This window comes from Chinchilla lanigera, unplaced genomic scaffold (assembly GCF_000276665.1).
Source record: "Chinchilla lanigera isolate Chin_1 unplaced genomic scaffold, ChiLan1.0 scaffold00026, whole genome shotgun sequence".
NCBI lineage: Eukaryota > Metazoa > Chordata > Mammalia > Rodentia > Chinchillidae > Chinchilla > Chinchilla lanigera.
In genome coordinates this window covers 12,799,553-12,816,144 of record NW_004955427.1, presented here as the reverse complement: position 1 = coordinate 12,816,144, position 16,592 = coordinate 12,799,553, and the positions used below count along the sequence as shown (strand labels likewise).

Here is a 16,592-nt window from a genome sequence, read left to right as displayed (position 1 = left end):
TTTTAAGATAGTTATACTAGTAAGTTCTTGTTCATTGAAAAGAAAGGTTTATGCTAATATTGTTTGGACAATTAAATGCTGCTATCTTGTATGTACTCTGAGTAACTAATTTAAAGGTGACAATATGCAATTATCTTGTTTTGAAATTTTGTTTTGTTCTCTTTAAAATAAAAATATAAGAACTAAAAACTATATCTGCATAGAATTATAAACCTATATATAAAACTATATATTTTTTGACCTTGGATTTACTCATAATTTCCTAGATATGATTATAAAATGATAAATCACAACAAAAACAGATGAATTAGGCATCAAAAATTAAGAACTCTTCTATATTAAAGGATACTATCAAGACAGTAAAAAGACAATCTACAGAACATGAGAAGATATTTGCAAATCAGACCATAGCCTAGAATATATAACAAACTCCTACAATTAAGCACAAATAGGCAATCAACCCTATTAAAAAATAAGTAGAGGATTGGAATAGACATTCCATTAAAGATATACAGATATCCAATGGAAAATTAAAAAGTGCTCAATGCAAGCCAAATCTACACTACAACAAGATAGATACTACTGCAGTTTCAGTAGGATGACCAGAATTTAAACAAAAAATGAAAATTTAAAAAAGTTTTAGCAAGTACCTAGAGAAATTTTAAAACTCTTACATTGCCTATTGAAATATAAACTGGAGTGGTTGCTCTGGAAAACAGTCTGAAAATTCTTCATAACCTCGTTGCCACAGAACCAAGAATGGCATAGCTCAGTGAATACCCAGGTGAAACTAAGATAACAGGAAGTAGGGAGATAGATCTTTCTCAGCTTGGAAGGGGAGGCAGGGGAGGGAAAGGGCTTCAAAAAGAATTAAGCTGTGTTAAGTACATGTACCAACTCCTCACAAGGAATGTGAATATTATCTATGGCAAACATGAACTAATTTAAAATTTCTAAATAAAATAAAATATATTTCCACACCAAATTTATATCTGTTTATAATAGTAATATTTATAATAGTCCCAAAGTAAAAATAACTTACATGCTTATCACCTGCTGAATGGACAAAAGAAATGTAGTACAGCCACAGAGCAGAATATTATGCAGGCGTAAAGAGGAACGAAGTATTGATACATGCCACAACATAGATGAACCCCCAGATCGTAATCCTACATAGCAGAACCCAGACAGAAAAGCATTTCCTGCTACATCCTATGTTCTAAGGAGTTATTTTTTGTTGTTACGAAGAGTATGAAGAATGAAGTAGTGAAAAAGTCTAAGAGTTAAAAAATAAAAGACTTCATGACGGGCCTTGTTTTCCTTTTGATGATTTCTACTCTTAGTTTCCCAATTTCCTACGCTGCTACCCTTTTTACTAGGCCCTTTCGTAATGATCACCTTGTAAATTCTTGCTTTTGACTTCCACTGGGAATTCCCCAGGTGTCAGCTTTGGCTCTCTGTTCCTGCCTGTCAACAACCTCCCACCCTGTGGCATGTTCCCAATGATAGTATTCATGAGCATCTCAGACCTTTCTCAATGATTCCAGTTAATGGTATGACTAGCCCTCTTATCTGTAGCATTTACCATTTTAGTTCAGTGATCTTTCTTGTATATTATGTACTCGCCTAAAATACTTTTTCCATAACGTTACTCTGCTATTGAATTTGCTAGAAAGCGTCTTTATTGTTCACAAGATGGGGATCATGTTTGCCAAGCAGCATTCATAGTTCCCACAGTTCATCACCATCTACTTTTCTGGGTTGCTGCTGGATTCCACATAGAACCTGTCAACTCCAACCTAACAGTGCTGCTTATCATTGCTACGTCTTTACCATGACTCTTCTGGTACCATTTTCTCCACTTGCAGGGCATCCATTCATCTGTCTCCACGTATCAAAATCCTATCCCTTCTTTCAAGTCTAGCTCATTATCCAAGTTCTCAAGGAAGACATTCACCCTACGGGAAGGGATTTCCACCAGTTTTTATGCCATTCAAGATTTGTACCTTTCATTTAACATACATATTTCCTTTCACTGTAGTAACATGTGGAAATGTCTTTGAAATTTCATAAGAGATTATAATGTCCTGGAAAGTGGGAGTTGTATCACATTTCTTTGAGCTGTCCTTGTTTCTCTTGCAAAAGTCAAATAAATTATTTAGAAATCAGCCTAAATTTAAACTGGGTGTGGGTTTTCTTTCAGTGAAATGGTGAAAAGGTCAAAGAAACATTCCTTTCCTTGAATTTGAGAGCGCTCAGTGAAATAAGGGTGGGGTGAAAAATATGCTCCAGAATTATGTTTAAGGACCCCGATTTTCATACATAAAATTTGGATACGGAAAGAAATATTTTATTTTCTCCATCTGAACTATCTTTTTAAAGGAATATTAGGATTTTTTGGTTTTGTATCTGATTCTTCTTTGATGGTCATAAGAATTGGTTTGTATAAGAGTAGGTGTATGAGAGGGTAGAGCCTCAGATGCCCTTGGGAAAGCAGCGATCTCCTGGAATGAAGAAAGCACTGTGTAAAACAAAGCAACCTCAAGGAAAGGTTGACAAAACTGGAGAACAGTCACTGGAACACACGCTGGCCTGCAATGTATTCTCAACCTGCCCCTGTTCAGTCTCTGATTAGGAATTTCACAATGGTGACGTAGTCTTTGTTGGTGTGGAGTGAGACACACAGTCTGTTGCAGATGAGCTCCTGGAATGTCACCAACAACATCCTTTTCTTGTGGCCTTCTCCACTCCTTTGGAGCACCTGCTGAATATGTGTTTGTTATTGCAGGTGGCAGAGGCAGAAGGAATCAAAGCAGACGTATGAAGGTTATGTTGTATTTTTAGTCTTTCTTTAAGCCTGAAACTAACTCAAGGATTTACTTCAGGTTCCAACACTTCAAAGCAATGACCCACGAATTATGCAAACCGAATTGGGCTGGATTACTGGATTCCCTATTAGCGTGCAAACCCTGGAGTCCTCTCCAAGAGGGACTCTGCCTTTAGCACTACCTGAGTTTACGTCCTCACTGTTTTTTCAAACAATTTCAGTTCTTAATATTGTTTTTCTATTTCAGAACAGGCTCAGAATAATTCAGAACACTCTCTCATAAGTAAGTACCAAACTAATCACATAAAATTAACAGGGTTGTTTACTGGATACAGAAATAATACAAATTAGTTTTTTCTCAATTGGGAAGATTTGTTTGTATTAGATTATCTGTTGTTCGCTATCGAAATCCCTCCCCCAGACAGCTGTGTGTGTCTGCTACTCAATGGTTTGTCTCCTACCCAAGCAGCTGCAGCACGAACAGTATGGCATTTGTCACTACTCTGAATTACCCTACTATATCGCCACTATATCTCCAGCTTCCATTGCCTGTGACCATTTTTACCCCCAAAATGATGTATCTAGGGAAAGAAATCATATGAGTTATAACAGAATGCTTTACTTCATACTTTTCATTCTGTTTAACAGCAGCCCAAAATAAAAAATAGAGCTTACATCATAATCCATAATACGTACACATTTTTTTAAAGTTCCACAGGGCCGTACTTCTGATGGGGTTTCTCTCTATGGACCTTTTGGGCTGGATAATTCTTTGTTGCAGTGAGGAGAGAGTGTAAGATGTTTGGACCTGCACTCACAATGTGACAGCCTCCCTCCCCACCTACTTTGTGACAATCAGAAACATCCAGACGTTACCACTTGTTACCTGAAGAGGGGATGTGGGAGGGCAAAACCGTTCCATTTGAGAATCACTGCTCTAGTACGTGGGATGCATTCTGATATTTTCTAGTTTGTCTTTTTGGTTTCAAAAAAGAGGTTACTTTTGTTCTACTAAGATTTCTCATATGGTAGATATAAATTGCAACCAACTGTGAATAAATAGGGCCTTAATGCATATTAACCCTGACCAGTAGCAATCAACAGTAACTGTATGCCAGGGAAGAAATATCTGGGGAAAGCATAAGTGTCTAGTACTTGGAGATACCAATGAATTAGGAGACAAAGAAAGGGCAGTTAGTGTGAATTTACTGTGGGAAACACGTTAGTGGAATCCCAACTGCTACTCTGCAGATGTTGGACTTTGGGAAATTCTTGGACCAATAACACTCTTCTTAAGTCACGGGAGAGGATAAAGCTAATGACTTCTCTCATTTCTCCAGGTGGTAAATATGAGCAGTAAGCTAGATATTGTTAGAGAAAGAGAAAGGGCTTGGTGAAGTACTTTTTAAGGGCTGTTATGGAGATTGTTCGACAGATTAACCTTGAAAAATGAAAGAGTTTTGCAAAAGATAAAAAGGTGTTTGAGGGCAGTGAGGCCTCCAAAGGGGAACAGAAGCACCAGCCTGAAATTTTCTTTGTTCAGGTTCTGACAATGCAGAAGGATGTTGCTGATCCGAATATAGCTCAGATTTCCTGACTGTTTTTAGCATTAACTAAATTCCAGATGCAACCAGTGCCTCAGGACCACCCTCCAAAGAAGAGATGGCGGAAGGGCTATGGCTCCTCTACAATTTGCTTCCTTTGGGGGGAGCTCCTCTGCTTGTCATTGCCTGTTTTTGCCTGTTCTGCTGCCTGAGAAGGCACCAAGGTGGGTTCTGTTTTCCCTCTGTCCCTCTGGATCACATATTTGCGATTCTTTTTTCTGAGACTGGAAGATTTTAAGTTGCTTTTGTTGCCTCTGCCATCTTCTATGATAAACCTTGAATAATGATTTCCTAGGAGACTACTCATGTTTTCACTGAAAGGCCTACAAGAACTGATTTGGGCTCTCTCTGGTCATAGGAGGCATGTTTCCCACGGCTCAGTGCCCCACCTGGGGCTGTGATTAGGAGGGCATCCAGACCAAACTTTCCCGATTTATTTGTGTCACTTGTAGGTTTGTATGAGGAAGAGCTCGTCTAAACTTTAGCAGAGTTGGAAGAGAAGTTGAAATAATCTCTCAGTCCAGTGCGTCTAAATTAGTGTATCCCACCTTCTTTCTCACAAATACTGCATAATTCCAGTCACACCCACTCTTGTCTAAATAAAGAACCAGTGTCCCCAGAGGGAACTCGCATTTGTGTATGCTTTGTCCTTCCGCCATAAACACATTCTTGAACTGAACCCTCACTCAACAATATTGCATTTGAAATGAAAGATAATAGGAAACAGGTCTTTTGCAAATGGGAGGGAAAGTAAGAGGTGGAGGGAGAGAGGAGAGGGGGACAGAGGAAGGGGACGTCAAAGAAATAAATGTATCGTGTACATGTACCAACTCCCTACATGGAATCTAATCATTATGTACAGCAAGTAGGTGGTAATTAACATAAAAGTTTGAAAGAGAAAAATACTTCATTTGGAAAATGTGAGTTTGGCTATGATGGGAGAGATGCAATATTTTGAAAACAATTCCTTTCTACTTTTGTAAATATTTCTTCACCACCCAACTCTTAAACACAGAAAGAGATACATAAAGAACTCTGCTCTATCTCTGGTCATGTCCACTTCATTTTTCTATCTTTCCTTTTTCTTCCTCTCCCCTACCTTCTCATGCTTTTTCCCCCCACAACATCAGATACAGTGTAGCTATAGAAAGTGAGCTTGGGATAGCAAGTATTTTTCATTTTCGACAGGAGAAAGCTTTACCTGGGCAGAAGTGCTTCTGGTGTTTAGGAGGAAAGAAATCCAGAGTCCAGATCCTCTAATGTTTCTGAAGAATCCTGTCTACCCCAACTCTCCCTTGGGACTCTAGGGCTCATTCCGTGGTTGGTCTGCAGATTTCATTATCTTCTTTTTGTTGTTGTTTTTTTTTCTGGCACCTGGAATCGAACTCATGACCTTGCGCTTGCCAGGCAGGCGCTGTGCCACTGAGCTAAATCCCCAGCCTCTCATTATCTTCTTGAGGCTGCTAGAACTTCTCTTGGAACTTCAGAAAAAAAGAGGCAGTGATAAATTCTTTGATTTACCATATCCGAAGTGAAGCTGGGTAGTAGGAGGTTCCAGCTCTGTGGGTGACAAGATAGGAATATTTACAGTATTAAGTATATGAAATGTCCCCAGAGCAAAGACTTTCAACTTTTTCAAAGTGAAGTACTAGAATCTGGCTCTTCCTGTTGGAGCTGACACAGAGCTCTGTGTTGTGGGAAGTGCTGGGGGGGGAAGCGGGCAACATGAATTCTTGCCAAATGAAGTGTGCCTGACATAATAGCCAAGGCAAATCGGGAAGTCAAAATGAATGACACTGTTGCCGGCACGCAGGGAGGTAGGTGAGTGGGAGCGGGAAGGTGGCTTGCATTTACTTTCTTTACTCATTTTGCTCACTTTTCTTTTTATCTTCCAGGGAAAAGAAAGAAACCTTCTGATATGGCAGAAAGGGAAATTAACCTGGTATGTTTGATGTATCTGTTAAGACAGATACAATTTGTGTTACACCACACTTATGTGTTTTTCAGCAGTTTATATACTTGCCATGATCCAGGCACTGTTCTAAGTATGATACCTGGATAGCTAGCTAGCTAGCTAGATCACTAGATTATAGATAGATAGATACATAGATAGATAGACAGAGAGAGAGAGAGAGGCAGAAAGAGATGATATTCAGTTTTTAAAAATGCAACAATAGTTCTTAGGGCATGGGAGGCAACCTAGAGTGAAACAGAGAAGTCTAGAGGCTCAGCTCTTGCCTGTTATGTGACTTTAGCTATTTTTTATTCTCACAGAAGCACCTGCTGGGCGTGGTGGTGCACGCCCAGCCCCTGGGAGGCTGAGGGAGGAGGATCACTGTGAGTTTGAGGCCAGCCTGGGCTACAAAGTTCAAGTCCAGCCAGAACTGCATAGTGAAACCCAGTCTTAAAAAAGCAAAAAACAAAAAACCAAAAACAAAAAAAAGCATCTGAAAGTCTTTTGGAAAGAAGTTAGAATGAAAGAATGAATCCATAAATAATCTCACTGATGGGTCATTTATCACACTAAATCATAACACAATCATAATATGAAATTTATTCATAAAACGTATGAGCATATAAAGAAGCATGAGCCCAGGCTTAGTAATTAATCAAAGTCCTTGCTAGTGTATGTGAGTACATCAAGGAAGAAGATGAAGGAGAGGATATTCACCTTCGTTTTTGGTACCAGGAATCAAACTTGTGACCTCTCGCTTGCCAGGCAGGCACTGTGATGCTGAGCCGTATCACTGGCCCTAGGAGAGGACATTTGGGAGGCAATTTTGCCTATAAGATTTAGAGAATAAGTTCAGGCCTTTTCTTTCTTTTTCAGAACTTATTCTCTAAATACAACTTACTTAGAGAATAAGTTGTATGGCTATTTGAGCTAAGGGAAGAATGAAAAATGAGGCAATATATTTGTGAAAAAAACCTTGAAACTCCTTAAAAATAGTCACAAATGAGGCACTATGAAGAATTTGGGGTGTGTGTGTGTTTCAGAAAGGAACACTACAGGTGAAGAGAAAGTAAGCTTCTAGAATGTTCCAGAAATTCCATAGGCATATATTGCCAATAATTCCACATTTAATATTAAATGTCCTTCAACATTCCCCACTGAGCTGTCAAATTTTAAACCAAGGCAAAGACATTCATCTTGGTAACATACATTAAGATGGTAAGACCAATAGCCACTATGTTCTGTGTTCAGGCCTTGTCTTCCCAAATAGGGAAATTTTCTTAAATACTATTTTCATTATTCCTAAGTAAATGGCAATTTAAAAAAAAAATCTATTTTGTCACAATCAGGTCTGTAAAATATGAAACTAAACTGATAATCTAAGCAATTTACTCTGCAAGTAAAACTGAAGTGAGTTAAGCTGCAATCATATTTTTTCCTGTGTAAGCTAAGAAAATTATGATTTGTAGTTGAATTCATAAGGGGTTTTCTATACGTGTAGCTATTTGGGAAATTTGTCTTAAGGTATTCTTTTATTGATAGGAATTTGAAGTATTTTCCCCATTTGATGTGTTTAACATTTCAGAAAATAATAAACAGATACTATAGGTTCCTGGGACTAAATATTTCTTAAGAAGGAAGTTATTAAAGGAGCCGGGAAAAATCCAAAGTAGAGAAGGGAACTGTTATAAACCTGGTGGATACTGTGAGCCACAAATTATGAACAAGTTTAAAATGAAAGCAAAGACAATTTTACTTGGGTGCAAAAGATATTTGCAAACCAGGGTACACATGTTTAGTTTAAGAACCTGACAAGTGTTCCCATGAGATGGGGCAGGATCCAAGCTTTATAACAAAAAGCAGAAGAGGCAACACATAGTTTAGCAGTTTTTGGAGATAAGTAAAGCTTCAGTGGGCTCATGGGAAACGACCTCAGATCAGTGTGGTTACAAGTCCATTGAAATATCCGTGCCAAGGACGGACTGTTGACAAACTCTGCAGTTTTTTCAGGCCCACAGAATATTGACAAAGTACCAAAAATTGTTTCATTTTCAGTTCTTGAGGCAGTAAACAGCAACTCATGCCTTTCAGCAAACCTCTAAGGCTTACGGAAAGAGTCTTGCTTTCTCTTTGACCATTCTGCAACCATTTTGATTTTTATTTGATCAGTAAAAATGAAAACTAAAGTTCTGATCTTTTTCCAAAATGATTTTGGGAGAGTACAAAAGTACCTGTGCACTGAAATACTCTCAATTATGCATTAAAAGGGTGGATTTTATCTCTCTAATTGTTTTTTTACTCTTTCTTTTTTTTTTTTTTTGGTTTTTCTCCGGTACCGGGAACCGAGCTCACGACCTTGCGCTTGCCAGGCAGGCGCTTTTGCCGCTGAGCTAAATCCCCAGCCCCTCTAATTGTTTTTTTAAAAGTGCTTTGTAAACAGTAGAGTACCATAGGCTGGTTAGGGGTTCTCTGTTTCTGTCTGTCTTCTCTATTTACCACATCATGGCGCAACAGTCTTGTAGCACCCACGGCCTTGATGGGTTGTTACAGGAATTTCAGAGGCAGAGTACTATGTTCATTCCAACAGAGTTGTCTGTGGAAATGAGCCAGTTTTCTTGGGAGAAAGGGACCAAGTAACTGAATTGACAGGTTTACACAGGTTGAAAAGTCTGACAGGAATCTTGTTGATATATTGAAGACCTCCAGCTGTCTATCAGGTCGCTTGACAGTCCTCAGTGTATTGTGTGATAACTTGCCAGGTTTTATTATGTGGAGGTAGCGTACTTTGCATCTTAGCGAAGCAAACTTTGCTTCTTTCCATTATTGGCCTTACCGTTAACGCTAAGTGGTTACTTCATTACAGGAAAGTAGTGTCTCAGTAACTACCTAACTTCTTAGCATAGGGCCAGACACATTTGTATGGTAGAACTCTGCTGAAATGTACTATACATCCTGCTGCACGTATTATATTATAATACAAATTACAGAGGACAAAACAAGGTTATGGGGGCTATCAAAGATTACGGACCTCATAACTTAAGGGAGGCAGGTCAAATTTTAAGAACATAAATTGACTAGCAAAATTGAGATTTAAAAATTGAAAGAATAACCCCTAGCATTAACATGATATCTTCATTTTTACCGAGGAGATCTTTTGTACAGCTAGGAATGCCCAACAACTGATAGAAAACATTTTATTTTTAGTTGCCATAAGTTCACTTAGATATTTGACCCTCCTTGAGAGTGTACAAATATTCTTGCGGTAACAATAAAAATTAGAATGATATTTTAGAACTTTATCTAAGCCATACAACTCTAAAACTGACACCAATATTCCAATCTGACGACTCAAATCATAATTAACCTTGGATAATATAATAGGGGGTATCTTCTCTTTTATACTTAGTTTCTTTTTATTCCACAATACATTTCATACCCAACTGGATTCTAAGATGCCTGAGATTTTCCTGTGCTGTTTTTTTCTTTTCCCTTTAATTTCAGCTGTTTTTTTTTTTTTTTTTAAATCTTGAAGAGCAAATGAAAAATGTTCTGTGATCTCAGCCACGCATGGTTGCATGTGCCTATAATCCCAGCAATCTGGGGAGGTGAGGTAGGAGGATTGCAAATTTGAGCCTAGCCTGACCAAATTTATGTGTTGAGGAAATTTTGTCAAAAAAGGAGGTACAGTGTGAAGACCCTGGGTTCATTCCTCAACACTGAAAAAAATGCTGTATGACTTCAAGAATGATTCCTAATAAAGCATAAAATAACTATTTGGAAGAATACACTGGTCCCTAAAATGTTCATCCTTTAATAATCAAGAGTCTGCTAAATATGTAAATATTGGCAGCATCTGTGAAGAACGTAGGTTATTTCTTTCACTATATGACACCATTTGGCCTTTCACAGTTTGCTGATGAATATATATTATCACATCTGTTTTTTTCTTATAGGTTGATGTCATCCAGCCCTTTAGGAGTGAGCAAACGGAAGCGAGTACCAGGCAGAATTCCCAAACACCACCATCAGAAGCTGAAATTTATGACAATGACCCTTGGTTCAGGACAGAAGAAGGGGCTGAAGTTTATTCTAATCGACACTTGGAGGAAAACAAACAGGCCGTTGTTTATGCTTCCCTGAACCATTCCATTATCAGAATGAATACAAGACAGGCAAGAAATGTGAAAGAAACCCCGACGGAATATGCAGCTATATGTGTGAGGAGTTAAGTTTGGTCTTGTTACCAGGTGGGGACCACTGAAGGATCAGCGTGTCAACACCACTGTCTGACCCGAACAGGACATCCAATAATATGCCTCAACTTGGAGGATTTTCACTTTAAAGTGGCTCTTGTTGGTGCTTGGATCTTAAGGGTCCAAAGGGCATGTAATGAAAATTTCTCCTGAAAACTTCTTTAGGGAACTTCTATACCATAGCATTGGCCAACAAAGTTGTTTTCTCTAGAATATTTAATGTTAGTTAGATTTTACCTAATATATAAACTCCATGTTTCCTTTGGAGCTACCAGAGAGACCCATAGGAAAGAGAGGTTTGTGTTATCTTGATCGGTTCACTACACACTCTTGAAAAATAATGAATGTCTTAATTTGACTAATTGTAGACACAGTAATGATTGTAAGTTCCCAATCTTCCATGAGGAGAAAACTTTCTATGTCATTCTCAGGCTAGTGTTTCTTAGATATAAAGAAAAATTATAAACTTGTATAAGAAAAGGATGGGAAGAATAACAGGTGCAGATACATCAGAGTACCTCTATAGAATGCACTGACTGGATGTGGACTAGAGGTTTCCCACACCTGACAAACAAACACTTATACCTATCCTGTTAGATTGGAAAGCAAATATAGTTAGTAATGGAGTAAACGATGTAAAGTGGATTTATGAGCAGAGATGTGACTCAGTATTTGGGTGACATAGACCAAAATGTGTCATAATGCTGCTGAGTGAGTATCTTTGTGGACATCCAAATACACATGCAAACCAAGGAGAATAGGTATTATTGGGCATGTACAGATTCAACTTTTAAACTGCCTCATGTTTGACCTGAAAATAAATTAAAAGGACAATGAAAGAAATGGAAAAGAGTTCAGACTATTTAGTTGATCAATAGGGGACCACATACTTTAAAAGACAGCTGTCCCTTGTTTTTATAAGAAACCAGAGCAAATCAAGTGTAGTGAAGCTTTACAATTTGATAATTATTCATTTTAAAATACTGAGGTTGGGGCTGGGGATATAGCGCAGTGGCATAGGCTCCTGCCTGGCAAGCACAAGGTCACGAGTTTGATCCCCAGTACTGCAAATAAAATAAAATAAAATAAAATAAAATAAAATAAAATCTGAGGTTGCAGCCACTTAAGAGATAGTTTTAGATTCTCTGAATTTCTGGAGTACTTGAGTCTAATTATTTCAAATATAACCTACAGCTTTATTTAAGAGCTTGAGGCTAGTGTTCTCAGGTGCTGCTGCTAAATAATGCAGTTGTCTTCATATGAAGCAAAGCACAAAAGTTAGGACCCACTGTGAAGAAATACAGGAGCTGCTGAACAGATGAATGTCATCTGTGAGTGTGCAAGTGCGTGTGTGTGTTAGTGTACAGAGGGAGTAGATGATTTACTCAAACGGTACATGAGAAACTGATCAAATTCACATTCTATTTTGTTTGCTTGGGAAATGCGAAATACTGGAATAAATGAGTCATTTAAAGAAGAGAGTGAGAAATAGTGAGAATAAGAGTGTGAGTAGACAATGCACACACACCTGCCAAAAATAAGGTTTTGGTGTGAAGCTTCTCTTATGTAATGCTCACATTACGTTTTAGTTTCTTGGATTTGGAGCTGCGGATGTTGCTTTTGAATCACTGTTATCAAGTCAGCATCATTACACCTAGAATTTTAAAGCAACGGATTCTAGGTAGGCTTGTTCAACCAAGCTTCATCTGTGAGCAAGTTATGTAAAAGAGCTATCAGAAGCGCTGCTTGGTGTATTTTTAAAAATAGAAACAGGAACTATGGGAGGAAGTGTGTAGCTGTCCCCTGATTAGATAAACACACCAAAGTGAGCAGTACTTTCATAATGGTCTCTAATTTAAAAGAAACTATTTCTGTCTACTGTGTTTGGAACTGCTTAACATGTCTTGTAGTAAAAGATAATATTGATAATAATTTCACCTCTATCAATGATTCATCATGTTTGTACAAAACTTGTAAAAATCATGTCATTCATGTTTTCCTTTCTTCTTAATAAAGACTGTCATAGATACAGATGCTATTTCCCCAAATAAATCTATTCAGTAATATTTCCATGATTAATTTATTAATTTATAGATGGCAAACAATTTAATGATTCTTCATAAGTTGTCACCTTGTTGGTTATTTCCAATGTGAAAGGAAAGTTATTAAACCTTACTTTAAATCAGTCTGATATTAACTTGCCTCGGGATTTGCGTGTGGTGCTGTCAGTCGGGGTTCTGACATATACAATGACCTACATCCACCATTATAGTGACATACAGAACAGTTTTACTGCTTGGAAAAACCTTCTGTGCTCCTGTTATTCATTTCTCCCTTCCTCCAAATTCCTGGGACCCAGGAATCATCTGTTTATTATTTAATCCTATCTTGTCTTTTCCAGAATGTGATATTGCTGGGCTCAGAGCCCATGCAGGGTTTTAGATTGGCTTTTGTAGTGCAGTTACACACATTAAATTTCTTCACATTTTTCCATTGCTTATAGCTCTTTTCTCTTTATGTTCAATAACATTTCATTAGTCGGATGTGTCACAGTTTATTATTCATTTACCTACTGAAAGACATCCTGGATCTTTCCACATTTTGGTGATTTTGAAGTTACTGTAAACACTCGTGTGTAAATTTCTGTGTGGATATGAATTTTGAGCTCATTTGGTAAATGCGAAGGTAGGTAATTTCTAGACAGTATGGTGAAAGGATGTTTAGTTTTGTAAGAAATCTTCAAAGTATATTTCACAGTGATTGTACTATTTTAAATTCCCACGAGCAATAAATGAAAGTCCCTGTTGCTTCACATCCTAGCCAGTATTTAGTGTTTGCTGTGTTGGAATTTTTCTGTTCTAGTAAGTGTTTAGTGCTATTTTATTGTTTGCTTTAGTTTGAAATTCCCTAATGACAGATGATGTTAATCATATTTTCATAGGCTTATTTTCCATTTCTGTATCTTTTTGGGTGAAATGCCTGTTCAGATCTTTTGCCCTTTTAAAATTTCATTATTCATTTTCTTATTGAATTTTTAAGAGTTCTCTGTCTAATTTGGATTATAATCTTTCATCAGGTAAATCCTTTGCAAGTGTTTTCTTCCAAAGTATAATATGGCTTATTTCATGGTAATCATAGCACTTACCTGTTGTTATCTTTGTTTCCACAGTAGACTCTGTGCTTCTTATGAGTGAAGATTCTGTTACATTGCTCTTTAATTTCATAGGCCAGTGCATGGCATATTAAAATAATTATGTTGAATGAATAAGTTATTATATTCATGAAATAAGTCACCTGCTCCCTGCTGCTCAAAAGATAGCTCTCAAAGCAGAAGTATAGGAATCTCTAGGAACATGTTAGTAATGAAATTATCTCTCTTAGCAAGAGTGGTAGGAAACCAAGATACAGGTGTAGAAAAGACTGATTTGGAAAGTTCTCTTTAACATAGGTACAGGAAGGGCCTCACCACCCACCCAGAAAGTAAAAATGGCAAGTGAAAAAGAAAACATAACTATTTTATAGAAGTTTGTGCTGCACTTGAGAATATGAGAACTGAAAGTTCAATGCTAGAAATCAACTTACAGACCTAAAAACTAGTTAGAGTGATTGATTTTTAAAAGCAAGGCTTACTTTGAAGTCAATCAGGGTAAGCATTCCATGGCATTGCCTCACCTGAAAACAATTGGTGACTGCACACACACACACACACACACACACACACACACGTGTGTGTGTGTGTACCAGGAATTGAACTTAAGACCTTGTGATTGCCAGGCAGGTGCTGTGCCACTGGGCTATATCCCTGGCTCTGAGTTTGTTATATTCTGAGACTACATGGTTGGGAAAGAGTCTATTCTGGACTGACACTGCTTACAGTATAAATGAAGAAGTAGAGACAGAACAAATTATAAGCTAGTGGTTAAATTATGTTATACAGCTAGATGCCAGATTTTGTGGAAATGCCTAGAACTGTAAATTCCTTGAATGTAAGACCTATTTCTTAACACTTTAAAAGAGTATTTGTTCTTGAAATACAAGTTGGGGTTATGAGGGAATTGTAATTAATCACATTTCTCTGCCTCTACTGGTTCTTAGCCAACTCAGAAATAGGAGATGGGAAAATAAAAAGAATTCATTATATATATTATATATATACATATATATCAATTCATTGTGATGAATGTATTCATTATGTATCACAAACATATAGTTAACAAAATACTAATAATAATAGTAATAAAGGTAAATTTATACTAGTAAAAAATAGGGAGACAGATTGGGGAAATTATTAATATTAATAGTAAAAACTCTTTCATCTGCATGGCTCTGCCCAAAAGCAAAAGGATTTTCCCACCCATCCGTCCACCTGAATGTTTCTTGACTTTGGGATCCATGTATATGCACAATCAGGTCTGCAAACAGATGCTCAAGGAGCCCAGTGGGGATTTCAGCCTACCTCAAACTTTCTTGTTTGCAGCTAAATGAGGTTGACAACCTCCCTGCCTTTAATGCAAAGGCTTCTTCCTGAGGTTAATGTGGTTTAGAGGAGCGGGGGCCTCTGCCTGTCTCACCAAACAGTTAAATCAACGCACTTTCTGTGAGGAAACATCTGCAAGAGGGTAGAGCAGCAGGTGATTCTATTTTGTGGCTAAAGGGGGGACATGAGACAAGCAAATAATGATTTCTTTTTTATTTGAGAACATAGTAAGAACTCACTGAATGCTAAATTACTGAACTGAATGAGCTAAAAAAGAGGAAGCTACTACTTTGGGAGGATGGATAAATCAAAGAAATGTCCTTGGTGCTTTCTTTCAGAGGCAAGACAAAGGGAGGGGGCACTTCTAAGTGGAGAGGAAAGCAGTATGAAAAGGCATGATGTATTCTGACAATGACCTCAAATCCAGCTGCTGTAGCTGGGGTTATATGGAGGGAGTAACAGAAAATAAAACCAATTCTAGTTTTAATTTTCATTTAAATAGCATGTAGGTGGTTACAAAGTGCTTTTCCAGATATCATCCAAAGCACTTCATAAATTATGAGAAATCTATTGAAACTATTTTCTCTGTAAGCTACTTGGTTGTCTAAGTATGCAAAATTAAAATGCTGATATAGTCATAAATTTTATTTTAATTGTAGACAGCATCATTAGAAGCTTATCCAAGAGAATAAATGTTGAACTACTGATAAATAATTTTGTTTTGTGTTATATAAAAAGAGGGATAGAATGACTAGAATTTTAGTAAACATGTGAAGTAATAACCAAATAGACTAGAAACTTGAATTTTCTTATTCATTCTTTACACACTACCTTAAAGTAATTCAAAGTGATAACTCCAGATTAGATGACCTCAGATTACATTGTTTTTCAAACTTTGGGGAATATGTGATTTTTCTATATTCTGCATAGAGATTGGACCACATCTGATCTCAAAGTTTATCTGAATTATGTAAATGTTTAGCACATGTATTTTCAAAAAAAGTTAAGTAGTGTAAATTAAGTAATATTACAGTGTATTTATTCCAAGGAATTATTCCAAGTAATAGTAAACTTGCTGCATAGAAACTAATTGCTATATTAAATTGAGACCATGCCTACTTAAGCTGTCCTGCAGGTCATGCCCATGCAGTAATAAGCACTCCATAGTATTTTGCATTTTATGATTCCTGATGATTTCTTGACAATAATACAATTATGTTTATAATAAAAGTGATCTATTATTTACCTATTGCTTGCCAACATGCCAAACACTGACCTAAAACCTTTAAGGGTATAATTTATTTAATTTTTATAATCATCTTATGAAGCAGCTATTTATTGTACTCATTCTACTGATCAAGAAACTATAGCACACAGTAGTCAAAGACACTTGCCCCAGTGAAAGAGACTGAACTCCAATCTAGAAATTTGATTCAAGAACCCATGCTTTTATCATATCACCAACTCAAGGTGCAGT

At 37.2% G+C, this 16,592-nt stretch overlaps 1 protein-coding gene across 1 annotated transcript in view; it reads left to right on the top strand.

Moving 5' to 3' along the window:
• Positions 1 to 11,678, top strand: part of Btla (B and T lymphocyte associated) — a 32,712-nt gene extending 21,034 nt beyond the window's left edge. Inside the window, exons 3-6 of the mRNA XM_005386387.2 lie at positions 3,075 to 3,110; positions 4,452 to 4,595; positions 6,327 to 6,373; positions 10,339 to 11,678. Coding sequence (XP_005386444.1) covers positions 3,075 to 3,110; positions 4,452 to 4,595; positions 6,327 to 6,373; positions 10,339 to 10,614 — 503 coding nt within the window. The 3' untranslated portion in view covers positions 10,615 to 11,678. The remainder of the gene's footprint in view (positions 1 to 3,074; positions 3,111 to 4,451; positions 4,596 to 6,326; positions 6,374 to 10,338) is intronic.
• The last annotated feature ends 4,914 nt before the right edge of the window (positions 11,679 to 16,592 follow it).